Genomic DNA, 13,153 nt, shown 5'->3' with positions numbered 1-13,153 from the left:
GTGTGACTCTCAATTTTCATCCTAGTTTGTGCTGAGTGTACTTAGAAAAGGACAGACAGGGGGCTGGCACGGTGGCAGGAATTCCACATCGGGGCATTGTTTGAGTCCCAGCAATTCCACATCTAGACAAGCTCCCTGCTAATGCACCTGGGAAGGCAGCAGGTGGCCCAAGTGCTTGGGCCTCTGCCATACACGTGGGAGATTAGGTTGGAGTTCCTGGCTCCTGGCTCATTCAGCCTACCCCAAACCTGGCCCAGACCTGGGGAGTGACCCAGCAGATGGAAGATGTGTGTGTGTGTGTGTGTGTGTGACTCTGACTTCCAAATAAACAAATAAATCTTAAAAAAAAAGAAAAAGAAAAAGAAAAAAAGGCAGGCAGGTGGACAAAGGCCCTCTCCAGACTCATCTACACCCTTTGGCTTAGTCTTCAGTTCTTAGCAAGTCTGTCATACTTGATCTACTCGATTGTTGCGACACCCAGCCAGCGGTGTGTGAGAGTTTCAGGTCAACAGCTTCCCAACAGCCATGCTTGGGGGTACTTACACCACGGGGATGGGCAAATGATACAAATCGGAGCTGTGCTGCCCCTCCTTGTCCTGCCAAGGGCCAGGTGTTAACTTCTAACTCCTGCAGCCGGCGGCATTCACCTAACATCCCCCGGGGATTCTGGGAGACTTTGTCAAACACTTCCAACTTGCACATCTTTACAGAAGAGCTCAGTATGCATCATTTGGTCCTGTGGACACCCCCGGAGGTCAAAGGGACAGATACTACATCCATTTTTTTTTTTTTTTGACACGCAGAGTAGATAGTGAGAGAGAGAGAGACAGAGAGAAAGGTCTTCCTTTTTGCCGTTGATCTGAAGATTGAGAGTCACACTCACCGCGCTGATCTGAAGGTAGGAGCCAGGTGCTTCTCCTGGTCTCCCATGGGGTGCAGGGCCCAAGCACTTGGTCCATCCTCCACTGCCTTCCCGGGCCACAGCAGAGAGCTGGCCTGGAAGAGGGGCAACCGGGAAAGAATCTGGCGCCCCTACCAGGACTAGAACCCGGTGTGCCGGCACCGCAAGGCAGAAGATTAGCCTATTGAGCCGCAGCGCCGGCCAAACTACATCCATTTTAAAGACAGAACCAGGGGACCAGCATTGCGGCTTAGTCTATTAAGCCTCCACCTGCAACTCTGGCATCCCATATGGATGCACACACGTTTCATTCCTAGCTGCTCCACTTCCGATCCAGTCCCCTGCTAATGCACCTGGGAAAGCAGTGGAAGGTAGTCTGAGCCCTTGGGCCCCTGTACCCATGTGAGAGACTCGAGAGAAGCTCCTGGCTCCTGGCTTCAGCCTGGCCCAGCTCTGGCCATTACAGCCATTAGGGGAGTGAAGCAGCAGATGGAACATTCTCTCTCTCTCTCCTCCCTCTGTAACTCTGCTTTTCAAGTAAATAAAAAATAAATCTTTTCAACAAAGAAAATAAAGAGATAAAGACAGCAGCAGCGGGCTTGGGGAGTTGTCTAAGAGTGAGTGACTCAGCGCTGGGCCAGTGAATGAGTGCCAACAGGCAGGCTCAGGCTCCAGCCTTCTGACCACAAGGTCAATGTCCCTCTCAGGGCACCGTCTGACTGCTCCCTCGGGTTGGTAAGGCAGCCCAGGTTCCCTCAGCGGTCTCTGTTCTGGGTTTCAAACTCGGACAAGTTGAGAGTGGGGACCGCACCCTCCCCTCCGGCAGCGCCTCACTGAGGACTGACGAGCAATGCTCAGGAAGCGCTGATCTATTCTGGGCCGAGGGTCCTCACGTTTTCCATCAGACCCTGCGTTTTGTTAATGATTTCACTGTTGACGAGAAGCCACCGAGGGTGACAGCACCTCCTACCTGGGACCACGGGCACACGGGGGCCCCCAAGTTCTTGATAAGGATCACTGTTTGGGGCATGGGCTGAGGGTCAAAGGGGATGACAGATGGTGGATGGTGGGGTAAGGGAAGCTCAAGCTGGGTGTTTCAAACTGGGCAGGGAAGATGGCTTGGATTATGCCACACTGCGTCGTAAACATGCTAACCAGGTACCGACATTAAAAACTGGAGGAGTCCACAGGAAAGACAGACTTCCAGAACCTCTTAGAAAATCAGGAAGCTGGCAACACATGCCCACCAATACACTTGGAAACTACGGATGGAGCTGAGAGGGAGCCACCTTCTTTCAAAGGGTAAGAGCTCCCTGACCCACCATATCCTCTCCCCACCCCCTACCCTAGGGGTTACAAACTCACATGCTTCCCAGGGGCCAAGCAGATCATGGAAGCAAGTGGCAGGTGCTTTGTGGACGAAGAAAAACAGCCTTTGTGCTTGAGCCTCAGTGCTAGTTGTGGAAGAGGAAGGGCCGGGCCAGGGCACAAAGTGGTGGCGGTTTCGTCCCGTAAGGGCCACCCTTGGGTTGGGCGTGTCATACCTCTGAGGGCCCCATGGGGTGGCAGCCCCAGTTCAGACCCTCGCCATAACCTTGAGGAAGTTACTTCACTTCTCCATGCCTCAGTTTCCTTATCTTAAAAGTGACAGTGATTGAGAGTCCGGCGCTGTGGTGTAGTGGGTAAAGCTGCCACCTGCAGTGCCAGCATTCCACACGGGTGCCGGTTCAAGTCCTGGCTGCTCCACTTCTGATCCAGCTCCCTGCTAATGGTCTGGGAAAGCAGTGGAGGATGGCTCAGGGGCTCGGGGCCCTGCACCCACATGGGAGACCCAGAAGAAGCTCCTGGCTCCTGGCTTTGACCTAGCCTAGCTTTGGCCATTGCAGCCATTTGGGGAGTGAACCAGCGGATGGAAGAACTAACTTTCTCCCTCACTATCTGTAACTGCCTTAAAAAAAAAATAAAAGTGACAGTGATTAAAACAGCCTTTACCCCACAGGGTGGCTTAGGGGGATGAATTAGTCAAGCCAGTTTAAATTCTTATACCAGCTCAGAAAACTCACCCTAAGTCCTCAGTGGACACTGGCTGCTCTGACTCTGCCCGCCTCCTGCCTCCCTGGCTCACTTCCTGCAGGAGACTGTGTGTCGGCTGCCTAGGGCGTGAGGTGCTGCTGAGAAAGACAGGGGTGGGGCTGGGGTGATCTGGATGGGGTCGGGGGGCCGTAGACCACCAAATGGGCCTACTTTTTTTTTTCTTAAACAGGCAGAGTGGACAGTGAGAGAGAGAGAGAGAGAGAGAGAGAGAGAGAGAGAAAGGTCTTCCTTTTGCTGTTGGTTCACCCTCCAATGGCCGCCACAGCTGGCGCGCTGCGGCCGGCGCACCGCGCTGATCCAATGGCAGGAGCCAGGTACTTCTCCTGGTCTCCCATGGGGTGCAGGGCCCAAGCACTTGGGCCATCCTCCACTGCACTCCCTGGCCACAGCAGAGAGCTGGCCTGGAAGAGGGGCAACCGGGACAGAATCCGGCGCCCCGACCGGGACTAGAACCCGGTGTACTGGCGCCGCAAGGCAGAGGATTAGCCTAGTGAGCCGCGGCACCGGCCCAAATGGGCATACTTTCAAAAGTGTCTCCAAGTCAGTTTTCTTCTGAAGGAAGAGGCCTGGGTAAGGTGGGGAGTGGTAAAAAGGGGGTTCGAGGGGAAACTGAGGCAAAAGGAAAAAGCCAAGTGACACTTTCTTCTGGAAAGGGGCTGGGAGGCAGGATAGGAAGGCAGCTTCTCGCTCTGCTTAGGCCTAGGAGGGCACAGGCTTCCCCTTCTCCACTCCCCCGACAGGCACCTCCTCCTCCAAGCCCACCTGCCTGGGCCCCTGCTGCTGACTCAGACCAGGCCTGTTCCAAGCCCACCCAGAGTGACCCCTGGAGGACCACAGGGCTTTCCTGAGCTCTGCTGGCTCACTTCCTTTATTCCAAATAAAAATTTGATTAAGGGGAAAGCAGGGGGGCCTCTTGGAAATGCGGATTACAGGGCCAGTGCTTTGGTGCAGTGGGTTTTTTTTTTTTTAAGATTTTTTATTTATTTATTTGACAAGTAGAGTTACAGACAGTGAGAGGGAAAGACAGAGAGAAAGGTCTTCCTTCCGTTGGTTCACTCCCCCAAATGGCCGCTAAGGCCGGAGCTATGCCGATCCGAAGCCAGGAGCCAGGTGCTTCTTCCTGGTCTCTCACGCAGGTGCAGGCACCCAAGCACTTGGGCCATCATCCACGGCCTTCCCGGGCCACAGCAGAGAGCTGGACTGAAAGAGGAGCAACCATGACTAGAACCCTGCACCCATATGGGATTCCAGTGCCAAAGGCGGAGGATTAGCCAAGTGAGCCACGGCGCTGGCCCGGTGCAGTGGGTTTTAAGCCGCCATCTGCAGTGCCAACATCCCATATAGACACCAGTTTGAGCCCTGACTGCTCTGCTTCCAATCCAGCTCCCTGCTAATGGCCAGGGAAAGCAGCACAGGATGGCCCAAGCGCTTGGGCCCCTTCACCCACATGGGAGGCCAGGAAAAAGCTCTTGGCTTCAGCCTGGCTCAGCCCCGGCTGTTACAGCCATAAAGATTTATTTATTTATTTGGAAGGTGGAGTTACATACAAAGAGGGAGAGGCAGAGGCAGAGAGAGGTCTTCCGTCAGCTGGTTCACTCCCCAAATGGCCACAGTGACCAGAGTTAGGCCGGGCTGAAGCCAGACTCCATCGGGATCTCCCACCTGGGTGCAGGGGCCCAAGCACTTGAGCCATTTTCCATTTCTTTCCCCAACACATTAGCAGGGAGCTGGATTGGAAGTGGAGCAGCCAGGACACAAAGCAGCACCCATATGGGAAGCCAGGGCTATAGGTGGTGGCTTAACCCACTATGCCATAACACCGGCCCCAAATAGACCTTTCCAAAAAAAAAAAAAAAAAATGACAGATTGCATTAGAAAGATGGGTAACTCCATGTGGGAGTTCACAGGTACAGGCCAGAAAGGACAGACTCCAGGCTGGAGCTGTAAAGCGGCCAGCACCAATGGAGGCTGGGGCCTGGAACCAAGCGAGATCTGGTTTACGTCACATAGCATCGTGGAGCAAGGGCAGCGCTGATGCTGATGGCTGATGATTGACAGGGTGAGCAGGAGGCAGGCTCTCCACTGGCACAGGAGCAGTTGTGGATGGAGTGCTTTCTTGAACACTGAGAGCTGCGCCTGACCGGGGAGCTACTGGGGTGGGGGTGGGACCAAAGGGAGGGGAAGGCCTGTCGGGTGGTGACCTCAGAGGTCCAGGCAGAAGACAAGAGCAGCAAGACGGGGGTGGTTACATGAAAAATAAAAGTGTGTGGAACTGGGGCCAGTGCTGTGGCGTTGTGAGCTAAGCTTCCACCTGCAGTGCCTGCCTTCCGTATGGACGCCGGTTCTAGTCCCGGCTGCTCCTCTTCTGATCCAGCTCTCTGCTATGGCCTAGGAAAGACAGCCCAAGTGCTTGGGCTCCTGCACCCACGTGGGAGACCCAGAAGAAGCTCCAGTCTTCTGGCTTCGAATCGGCTCAGCTCCGGCCATTGTGGCCATTTGGGGAGTGAACCAGCAGATGAAAGACCTTTCTCTCTGTCTCTCCTGCTCTCTGTCTGTAACTCGATCTCTCAAATAAATAAAATTTAAAAAGAAGTGGGTGGAACTGAGACCTATGTGGGACAGAAGACCCACTGAAAGGATGTGGTGATCATTCCAAAGGAGAGAGAAGCAACGGGGTACTGCCAAATGCCATTCCCGGGTCTAACTTGAGCCTGGTGTCTCTGTCCAGCAGTGTGGCCAGTGAAACAAGGAAACCAGGAGAAGGCTCTGGAATCAGCCTTCTGCCTCGTGGGATGGGGCTCTGTTTGGCAAGGTACTGATGGTTTGGCACCTTAGGACAAGTTTCCTGGATGACGTGAAGGGGTTGAAGGCAAGCCTGCGTTCTCTCCGGCCAGTCCTCTCGTTGGACTGGAGACCATCCCTTCCTGTTCCTGTGACCCAGGTGAGGGCATAGGAGCTGCCCTCGACATTTGGCCTGGCTATCTCTGCCGTTGATATAACCTTGGCCTCTGGGGTCGGTGCTGTGGCATTGCGACTAAAACTGCCCCCTGCAGTGCCGGCATCCCATATGGGTGCTGGTTCAAGTCCTGGCTGCTCCACTTCCTATCCAGCTCTCTGCTATGGTCTGGGAAAGCAGTGGAAGATGGCCCAAAGATCCTTGGGTCCCTGCATCAGTGTGGGATATCTGGAAGAAGCTCCTGGTTCCTGGCTTCGGATTGGCGCAGCTCTGGCCATGTGGCCACCTGGGGAATGAACCAGTGGATGGAAAACCTCTCTCTCTCTCTCTCTCTCTCCCTCTCTCCCTCTCTCCCTCTCTCCCTCTCTCTCTGTCTCCCTCTGTCTCTCTAATGCTGCCTTTCAAATAAACAAATAAATACATCTTTAAAAAAATAATCTTGACCTCTGGGCCTATTTTCACCTAAAGGGCCAGGCACATGACTGGTCCCTCCTTACACCTAAACTCACCTGTTGAGCACAGGTACTGAGGGAGGTTTTTTTACTTTCTATGAAGACAGCACCCCGAGCTAGAGAACGTGGCTCTGTGCTTAATTCCCGATTTCAACCACTCTCAGGGTGCCCCACATTTGCCAGAACCATTGTTGCAAGATTCACGCGCAGAATACGAGGGTGCAGAGGCCGACGCCCACTCTTCCTGATGCTCTCGCTTTTACCTTTGGGTTATGCGAGATCGGTGATGTTTATTTACATGGGCGGACAGGACTGCGCTAGGTGCTGCCTTAGCCCTCGGCTGAGGACACTGCTTCGCTTTGTCACATAGCATCATCACCAAGGAGAGACTTCTCAGGGTCTCCCGAGCAGAAACCACAGTGATACGCGCAAGAGGCTTGATTTTTGTGTTGCCGACAGCATGGATCCCGTACTGCTCAAGTCTTCCTGCTGATAGCCCTGGGCCCCGGGCCTTGTGTCTGGTGCACTTACATCTTTCTTGGCTACAGCTTAGGTCTCCAACCCCTTTTCTCTCCATCCCATGCATCTCTGCAAACTGCCTCAAACCTTTCTTTGGAAAGAGGTGGCAGGCATCTCAGTACCTCGTCCCCATCTTCCCTCTGCTCCTCCCACCTTCTTTCCCTAGCTCCCCGTTCCTCACTCCAGGCCCTAGAATGTTCTTCAGTCTGGAAAATTTCACGTGGGAGATGGTCCAAGTTTGTCAATTCCAGGAAAGGCACGTGGTGGGTACACGCTCATGCGCCACACTCTCAGATTCCCTGGAAGTAAGTTTAGTTCGCAACGCAACTGGTTTCAAGGCTTGGGAAGCGATTCAGCAGGATGTGTTATCCCATACACGGGGCCTAGCTGAAGCCATCACGTCTCCCGTCTGGTCCCTTAGGAGTTGCCAAGGGTCTGCAGGTGGCCTTATCAACAAGGCACAGCCATGACCCCCACCAGCTGTGCACCCCCCAGAGACAGGCAGCAGCCTTGGGCTGGCCCCTCTGTTGCAGGCATTCCAGGCGGTTCAGAATTCAGCCAAAGAAGGAGGGCTCTGCCTCCTCCCAGCGACACCTCACGGAGGAGGGGGGAGTGACACCTCAGCTCATTAACTCCACCACTTCACACTCACTAACAACAGCACTCACTTGCAATCACACCAGGAGCGCCCAGGGCAACGCAGCCTCCAGCTGCTGCACGCCTGCGCTCGCTTGCCCGTCTAGACGCTGCCTGGCACCGGGGCGCTTACAGCATCCCAATGCCTGAGCACACACTGGCCGCCAAGAGCTTGGAACCGCACGCTCACAGAGGTCAGGCTTATATTTATGTGATTCCAAAGTCAAATGCCCGATCTGCCCCCAGCGCCTCACCCCCTCACTGCCTCATCACTTGGGGGCTGGGGCTCCTGGCTCCCCAGGAATCACGTCATGATCAGGGCGAGGTGCTGACGGTGTGTCCAGAGCCTCTAACTCCTGCCCTCTCAGGCCCTCCCGCCTGTCGGTCACCTCCTTCCCCTCTACTACAGAAATCCCCCAATCCCACCCATGCAGGGCTTAGCTGAGTGTATCCCAGACAAGCAACCCCATGTGGGACTGACCCCCAGTCCTTCTCTCCCCTCTATCCATCCTGGCCTCCACCCTCAGACCTGCAGAATTTCAGGAGTTCCCCAGCCCAGGGAGAACATGTGGAGTCTACTAGCCCACTCCTTTGCTTTAGGAATCTGCACTCAGAAGCCAAGCAGCACCAAGAGGGGCCCAGGTCCACACCCCACCTAAGGTGCTGCCTGCATAGCCCAGAGGGGGGTGGGGCTGTTGTGGGGTGTCCTGACTTCCCTGCAGGGCTCTGGGTGTGGGGCTGGGGCTGCCCACACTGCTTGTTCCCAGGGTGCCCAGCACCAGGCCACCTGCCTCCTCTGGACCAAGCGGGGCTTGCCCAGGGGCCAGCGCCTTGCACCTTTTTGCTCTGGGCCTGGCAGAGGAGCGCAGAGGGGAATAGGGCTGCACTTGGTCTTCAGAGCAGACTGGCAGCTGGTGGAAGGAGGAAGGAGAAGCTGAGAAAGACCCTCATCCCGCCAGCCTTCACCCATGGCACCAGCCCACCCTGGGGTGGGGGGAGTCCCTGCAGATCGTACCTTTCCAGAGCTTTCCTGATGTTGCCCCTCAGGGCCCCAGGTCCGCTCCACCCGTGGTAACTTCCTGCCCAGATTGCCTGAGTCTGCACTCTCCACTCAGCTGTGGGCCTTGAGGGCAGGCACTGGACCCTGCACCCCTGGAGACCCAACAGCACCCAGCCTGTTGCTGAGTCACTCCCAAGTAAGGCCGGCCAAGAGGGACCCGCGGCACCGAGCAGACAGAGCTCAAACGACCTCAGCCCCACAGCCAGTGCCAAGGCCTCCCCTCCGCTGGGTGGCGCTCTTGGGCAAGGGGGCTTTTCCACCCTGAGTCTCAGAGGGTTCTTCTGGGCAGGGGGGACTGACACAGGACTAGCCAGGTAGCCCAGGAGGGTCCAACTGGAGTGCCAGGGCCTGAGGGCACATCTGAGCTCTAGGCCTCTGAGCAGGGCAGGGCTGGCTCCTGCAGGGACCACACAGTAGGCGACCACCTGCTCCTCCCATCCAGAACAAACTCCACAGGGGATAGGCTGCGGAGTCCAAGTTATACCGGGGGATCTGCAGGTTCCTTCCGGCTAGCAGAGGCACAAGGCATGCATGTGTGGGCATGCACGTGTGTGTGTGTGTGTGTGTGTGTGTGTGTGTACACATACACCCATGCGTGCCATGCACAAGTGAAGGAAGAGATGGTTGTTTCCGTGGGTGGGGAGGAAGTTGAACAAGTCAGACCATTTCCACGTGAACCCAAAATTTGGCTTCAGACCAGCTTGTCCCTGGCTCGGAGCAGCTTTGAGAGGCAAAGCCAGGGACACTGGGAAGCGAGGGGACTCTCCCAAGAGCTACTACCAGGGCAGAAGCAGAGGCCCAAATGACATCAGAGGTGGAAGAGGAGGGGGAGGAGGCCCCGTTGTGGGAAGCTTGAGCAGGGGCAATGCACAGGCACTCGGGAGTCCAGCGAGGGCCTGAGTACTGAGCGGGCTGTGTGGTGTGGTCAAGGGCCAGAGCTGGCACGCTCAGTGGCACCCCGGAAGTGCTGCTCCTGGGCTGCTGGGGCAGGACACACCTACCTGTACCACGGTGGGTGGGTGTGGGTGCTGAAGGCCTGGAGTCATAGATGGCAGGGTCCTGCAACAGGGGAGTCATCCAGTGCCCCCGTGGGGCCCGGGCCCAGAGCCCACTGCACCTGCTGCACCAAGGGCCATTCTGAGGAGGATCTGCAAGGAGAGGGAGTCGGGGCCAGAGCCTGAGCCCCCATCACAGGTTCCAAAGGGCCCTGGGAGGCTGGGGAAAGGAGGCCTGAGGAAGCGGTTGGGGAGCTATACGGGCAGGGGGAGGCTTAGGGCAGGGCCTGGACACAGCTGGGGAGCAGCCCGTGGATCCCCGCAGGACAGGGTAGACTGACATGCACCAGGGTTCAGGTGGACCCCAGGCCCCAGCAGGGAGAGGCACGTGGGAGCTGTGGCAGCAGGTGCAGGGAGAGTGGGGCTGCCTGGCCAGGATGCAATGCTGGGCCTCGAAGGGACCCTCAGGGTGGTGGCAGGGAGTCCACCGGCTCCCCCACCAGCTCTGGGCACCTCCCGGGAGCACAGCTTCCTGGGTCTACCATAGAACCTGCCCCCACCACACTTCCCTCCCAGCCTGCGGCTCCGGTCAGACTCCACTGCTAAGCAGAAGCCCCTGGGCAGAGGTGGGGCATGGAGGCTAAGGAATGAGTGGTGCTGTGGCTATGGGGTGCAAGAGGGAGGGCTGGAGTGGGGCTTGAGAGGGGTTCAGGCTCACTGTAGCCATGTGGGCAGAAGGTGGTGGTGGCCAAGGATCAACTGGGAGAAAGGTGAGGAGCAGAGGGAATGAGGAGGGGCGGGGAGCTAAGAGAGGACCTAGAGGAAAGCGAAGGGTGGGCTGGGGTGGGCGAGGAGCGGGGACCTGGAGGGGGCATGAGAGCAGGGAGGTGCCAGGCCGGGGGAGGAGGGGAGGTGACAGGTAGGGGAGAAGGAGGGGAGGTGACAGGTAAGGGGGAGGAGAGGAGGTGACAGGCAGGGGAAGGAAGGGAGGTGATATGTAGGGGGGAGAAGAGGTTACAGGTGGGGGGAGATGGTGACAGGTAGGGGGAGGAGGGGAGGTGACAGGCAGGGGAAGGAAGGGAGGTGGCAGTTGGGGGGAAGAGGTGACAGGCAGGGGGAGGAGGGGAGGTGACAGGTGGGGTGAAGAGGTGACAGGCAGAGGGAAGAGGGGAGGTGACAGGTGGGGGGAAGCAGGGGAGGTGTCAGGCAGGGGAAGGAAGGGAGGTGACAGTTGGGGGGAAGAGGTGACAGGCAGGGGAAGGAAGGGAGGTGACAGGCAGGGGAAGGAAGGGAGGTGACAGGCAGGGGAAGGAGGAGAGGTGACAGGCAGGGGAAGGAAGGGAGGTGACAGGCAGGGGAAGGAGGGGAGGTGACAGGCAGGGGAAGGAAGGGAGGTGACAGTTGGGGGGAAGAGGTGACAGGCAGGGGGAGGAGGGGAGGTGACAGGTGGGGGGAAGGAGGGGAGGTGACAGGCAGGGGGGAGGAGGGGAGGTGACAGGTTGGGGGAAAGGAGGGGAGGTGCCAGGCAGAGGGAGGAGAGTGGTGCCAGACGGGGAAAGCAGAGAAGGTGCCAGGCAGGAGGGTGCCAGACAAGGGAAGCAGGGGAAATGCAGGTGCAAGGCAGACAGGAGGGTAGCAGGTAGGGGAGGTCTCCGGGCAGGGAGGGGGTGAAGAGGAACTTCCGAGTCAGGGAAGAGGCTCAACGAAAGGGCTGGGAGGAGGAGGCAGCCGGCAGGGGGTGGGGTGCAGGGAGGTGCCAGGCAGGGGGGCAAAGTCAGGAGTAGGGGGAGACGCCAGGAAAGAAGGAAGAGCCGGAGATGCCAGGGAGGCAGAAGGAGAGATGCCAGGTAGAGACGAGGGGAAGGTAAGGGGGAGATGCCAGGCAGAGAGAGGAAGCTGCCAGGCAGAGGGAGGAGGCTGCCAGGCGTGGGGGGCTGTAGGGGATGCCAGGCAGGAGACAGAGGGGGAGATGCCAGGCAGAGGGGGGAGGCTGCTAGGCAGAGGGAGGAGGACGATGCCAGGCAGAGGGAGGAGGAGGATGCCAACAGAGGCGAGGCGGCTACTGCCAGGCAGGGAAGGCGGGGGCGCCGGCGCAGCGCGGCCAGGCGGCGTCTTCGCCAAGGGCCGTGGGGGCCACGCGGCGCGGGTCGCTCACCTGCTCCCCCGGGACCCTGGCCCGGAGCGCGGCCGCCGGCTCCCCGCTCTGCGCCGGGCTCGGCCCGGCGCCTGCGCCGCTGAAGCCCGGAGCGGGGGAGGCGCAGGGAGCGTCTGCAAAGAGCGAGGAGCTTAATAATGAGTTAGGGATCGGAGCGGGAAGCGTCGCCCCATCCATCAGTGTGCGTGATCGCCGGCTCAGAGCCCCTCGCCAGATCCGTGGTGATCTTCAGCCTGTACATAGACACATCTTAGGTCTGTCCGTGCATCTGCATGCCCACGATCCACGCACGTAGAGCATCCTGTGTGGATGAACACACGTGGGAAATGCGCACCCAGGTGTGAACACACACACACACACACACACACCCTGGGGGAGAGGGTTGTTTCTGGTCCAGCTCAGTGATGTCAACGCTCCTGCTTTTATGCACTTAACATTTCAGCCCTCAACACAACTGACCCTGTCGGCAGGCACGCGCACCACCCTGAGCTCACGCTGGTCCCCAGTGGAGGGCTGTGGGGCCCGGAGCAGCCCTTTCCAACTTCTAGCCAGAGGAGCTGACTCTGCTCCCAGGGGCTCTGCAGGCAGTTGCGCCTGAAGCCGTCAGATTGGAGCTAGCACCGCGGGGCCTCAATTCCTACCTGTCCAACACATGAGCCCAGAGAGCTCAGACACCCACTCCCAAGGAGGCAGCAGCAGGGGTTGTGAACCCACCAAGCCTTTGTGAAAGGATGCCCCGGTGGGAGGCAGGCAAATTGCCGGTGCTGTGGTTGGCCAGCCGCTCCCCAACCCAGGCCACTCCCTCACACTAGGGGCACTTTGAGCCCCAAGCACCTGCCATTCTGCTTTCTGTCTCCACAATTCAGAGTTCTCTGGAGAGCACGTGCAAGTGGGATCCTACAGGATATGAACTTCTGTGGCTGGCTCTCTCACTTAGCAAGACTCTCACATGATGGCACCCCCCCCCCCTTTTGAAAGATGTATTTATGAGAGAGGCAGAGAGAGAGAGAAGTCTTCCATCCACTCATTCACTCCCCAAATGACCACAACAGCCAGAGCTGGGCTGATACAAAGCCAGGATCCAGGAGCTTCCTCTGGGTCTCCCACGTGAGTGCAGGGCCCAAGCACTTGGGCCATCTTCTACTGCTTTCTCAGCCATAGCAGAGAGCTGGATAGGAAGAGGAGCAGCCAGGCCATGAACCAGTGCCCACATGGGATGCCAGCACTGCAGGTGGAGGCTTAGCCTGCTACACCACAGTGTTGGCCCCGCCTTTCCATTGTAAGGCTGAGTAATATTCTGCGGGGTGTATACTACATTTTGATTACACTCTCACTCTTTGAAATCTTCCTCTTTTTGTTGATCGAACGAATCATGCTGCTTTTAC

The 13,153-nt window shown here is 57.7% G+C and overlaps 1 protein-coding gene across 2 annotated transcripts in view; it reads right to left on the bottom strand.

The window, feature by feature from the left end:
- Positions 1 to 11,919, bottom strand: part of SMARCD3 (SWI/SNF related BAF chromatin remodeling complex subunit D3) — a 36,501-nt gene extending 24,582 nt beyond the window's left edge. Inside the window, exons 1-2 of one of the 2 annotated variants that reach the window (XM_017345664.4) lie at positions 11,769 to 11,919; positions 9,620 to 9,766 (exon numbers count right to left, since the gene is read on the bottom strand). In XM_017345664.4, coding sequence (XP_017201153.1) covers positions 9,620 to 9,664 — 45 coding nt within the window. In that variant the 5' untranslated portion in view covers positions 9,665 to 9,766; positions 11,769 to 11,919. The remainder of the gene's footprint in view (positions 1 to 9,619; positions 9,767 to 11,768) is intronic. The other variant, XM_089299511.1, reaches the window with a different exon arrangement.
- Between the last annotated feature and the right edge of the window lie 1,234 nt (positions 11,920 to 13,153).

This window comes from Oryctolagus cuniculus, chromosome 7 (assembly GCF_051225735.1).
Source record: "Oryctolagus cuniculus isolate XC-2025 breed Fujian yellow rabbit chromosome 7, ASM5122573v1, whole genome shotgun sequence".
Classification (NCBI taxonomy): domain Eukaryota; kingdom Metazoa; phylum Chordata; class Mammalia; order Lagomorpha; family Leporidae; genus Oryctolagus; species Oryctolagus cuniculus.
Note: the sequence above shows the minus strand (reverse complement) of the source record. Positions and strands in the feature narration are given on the sequence as shown.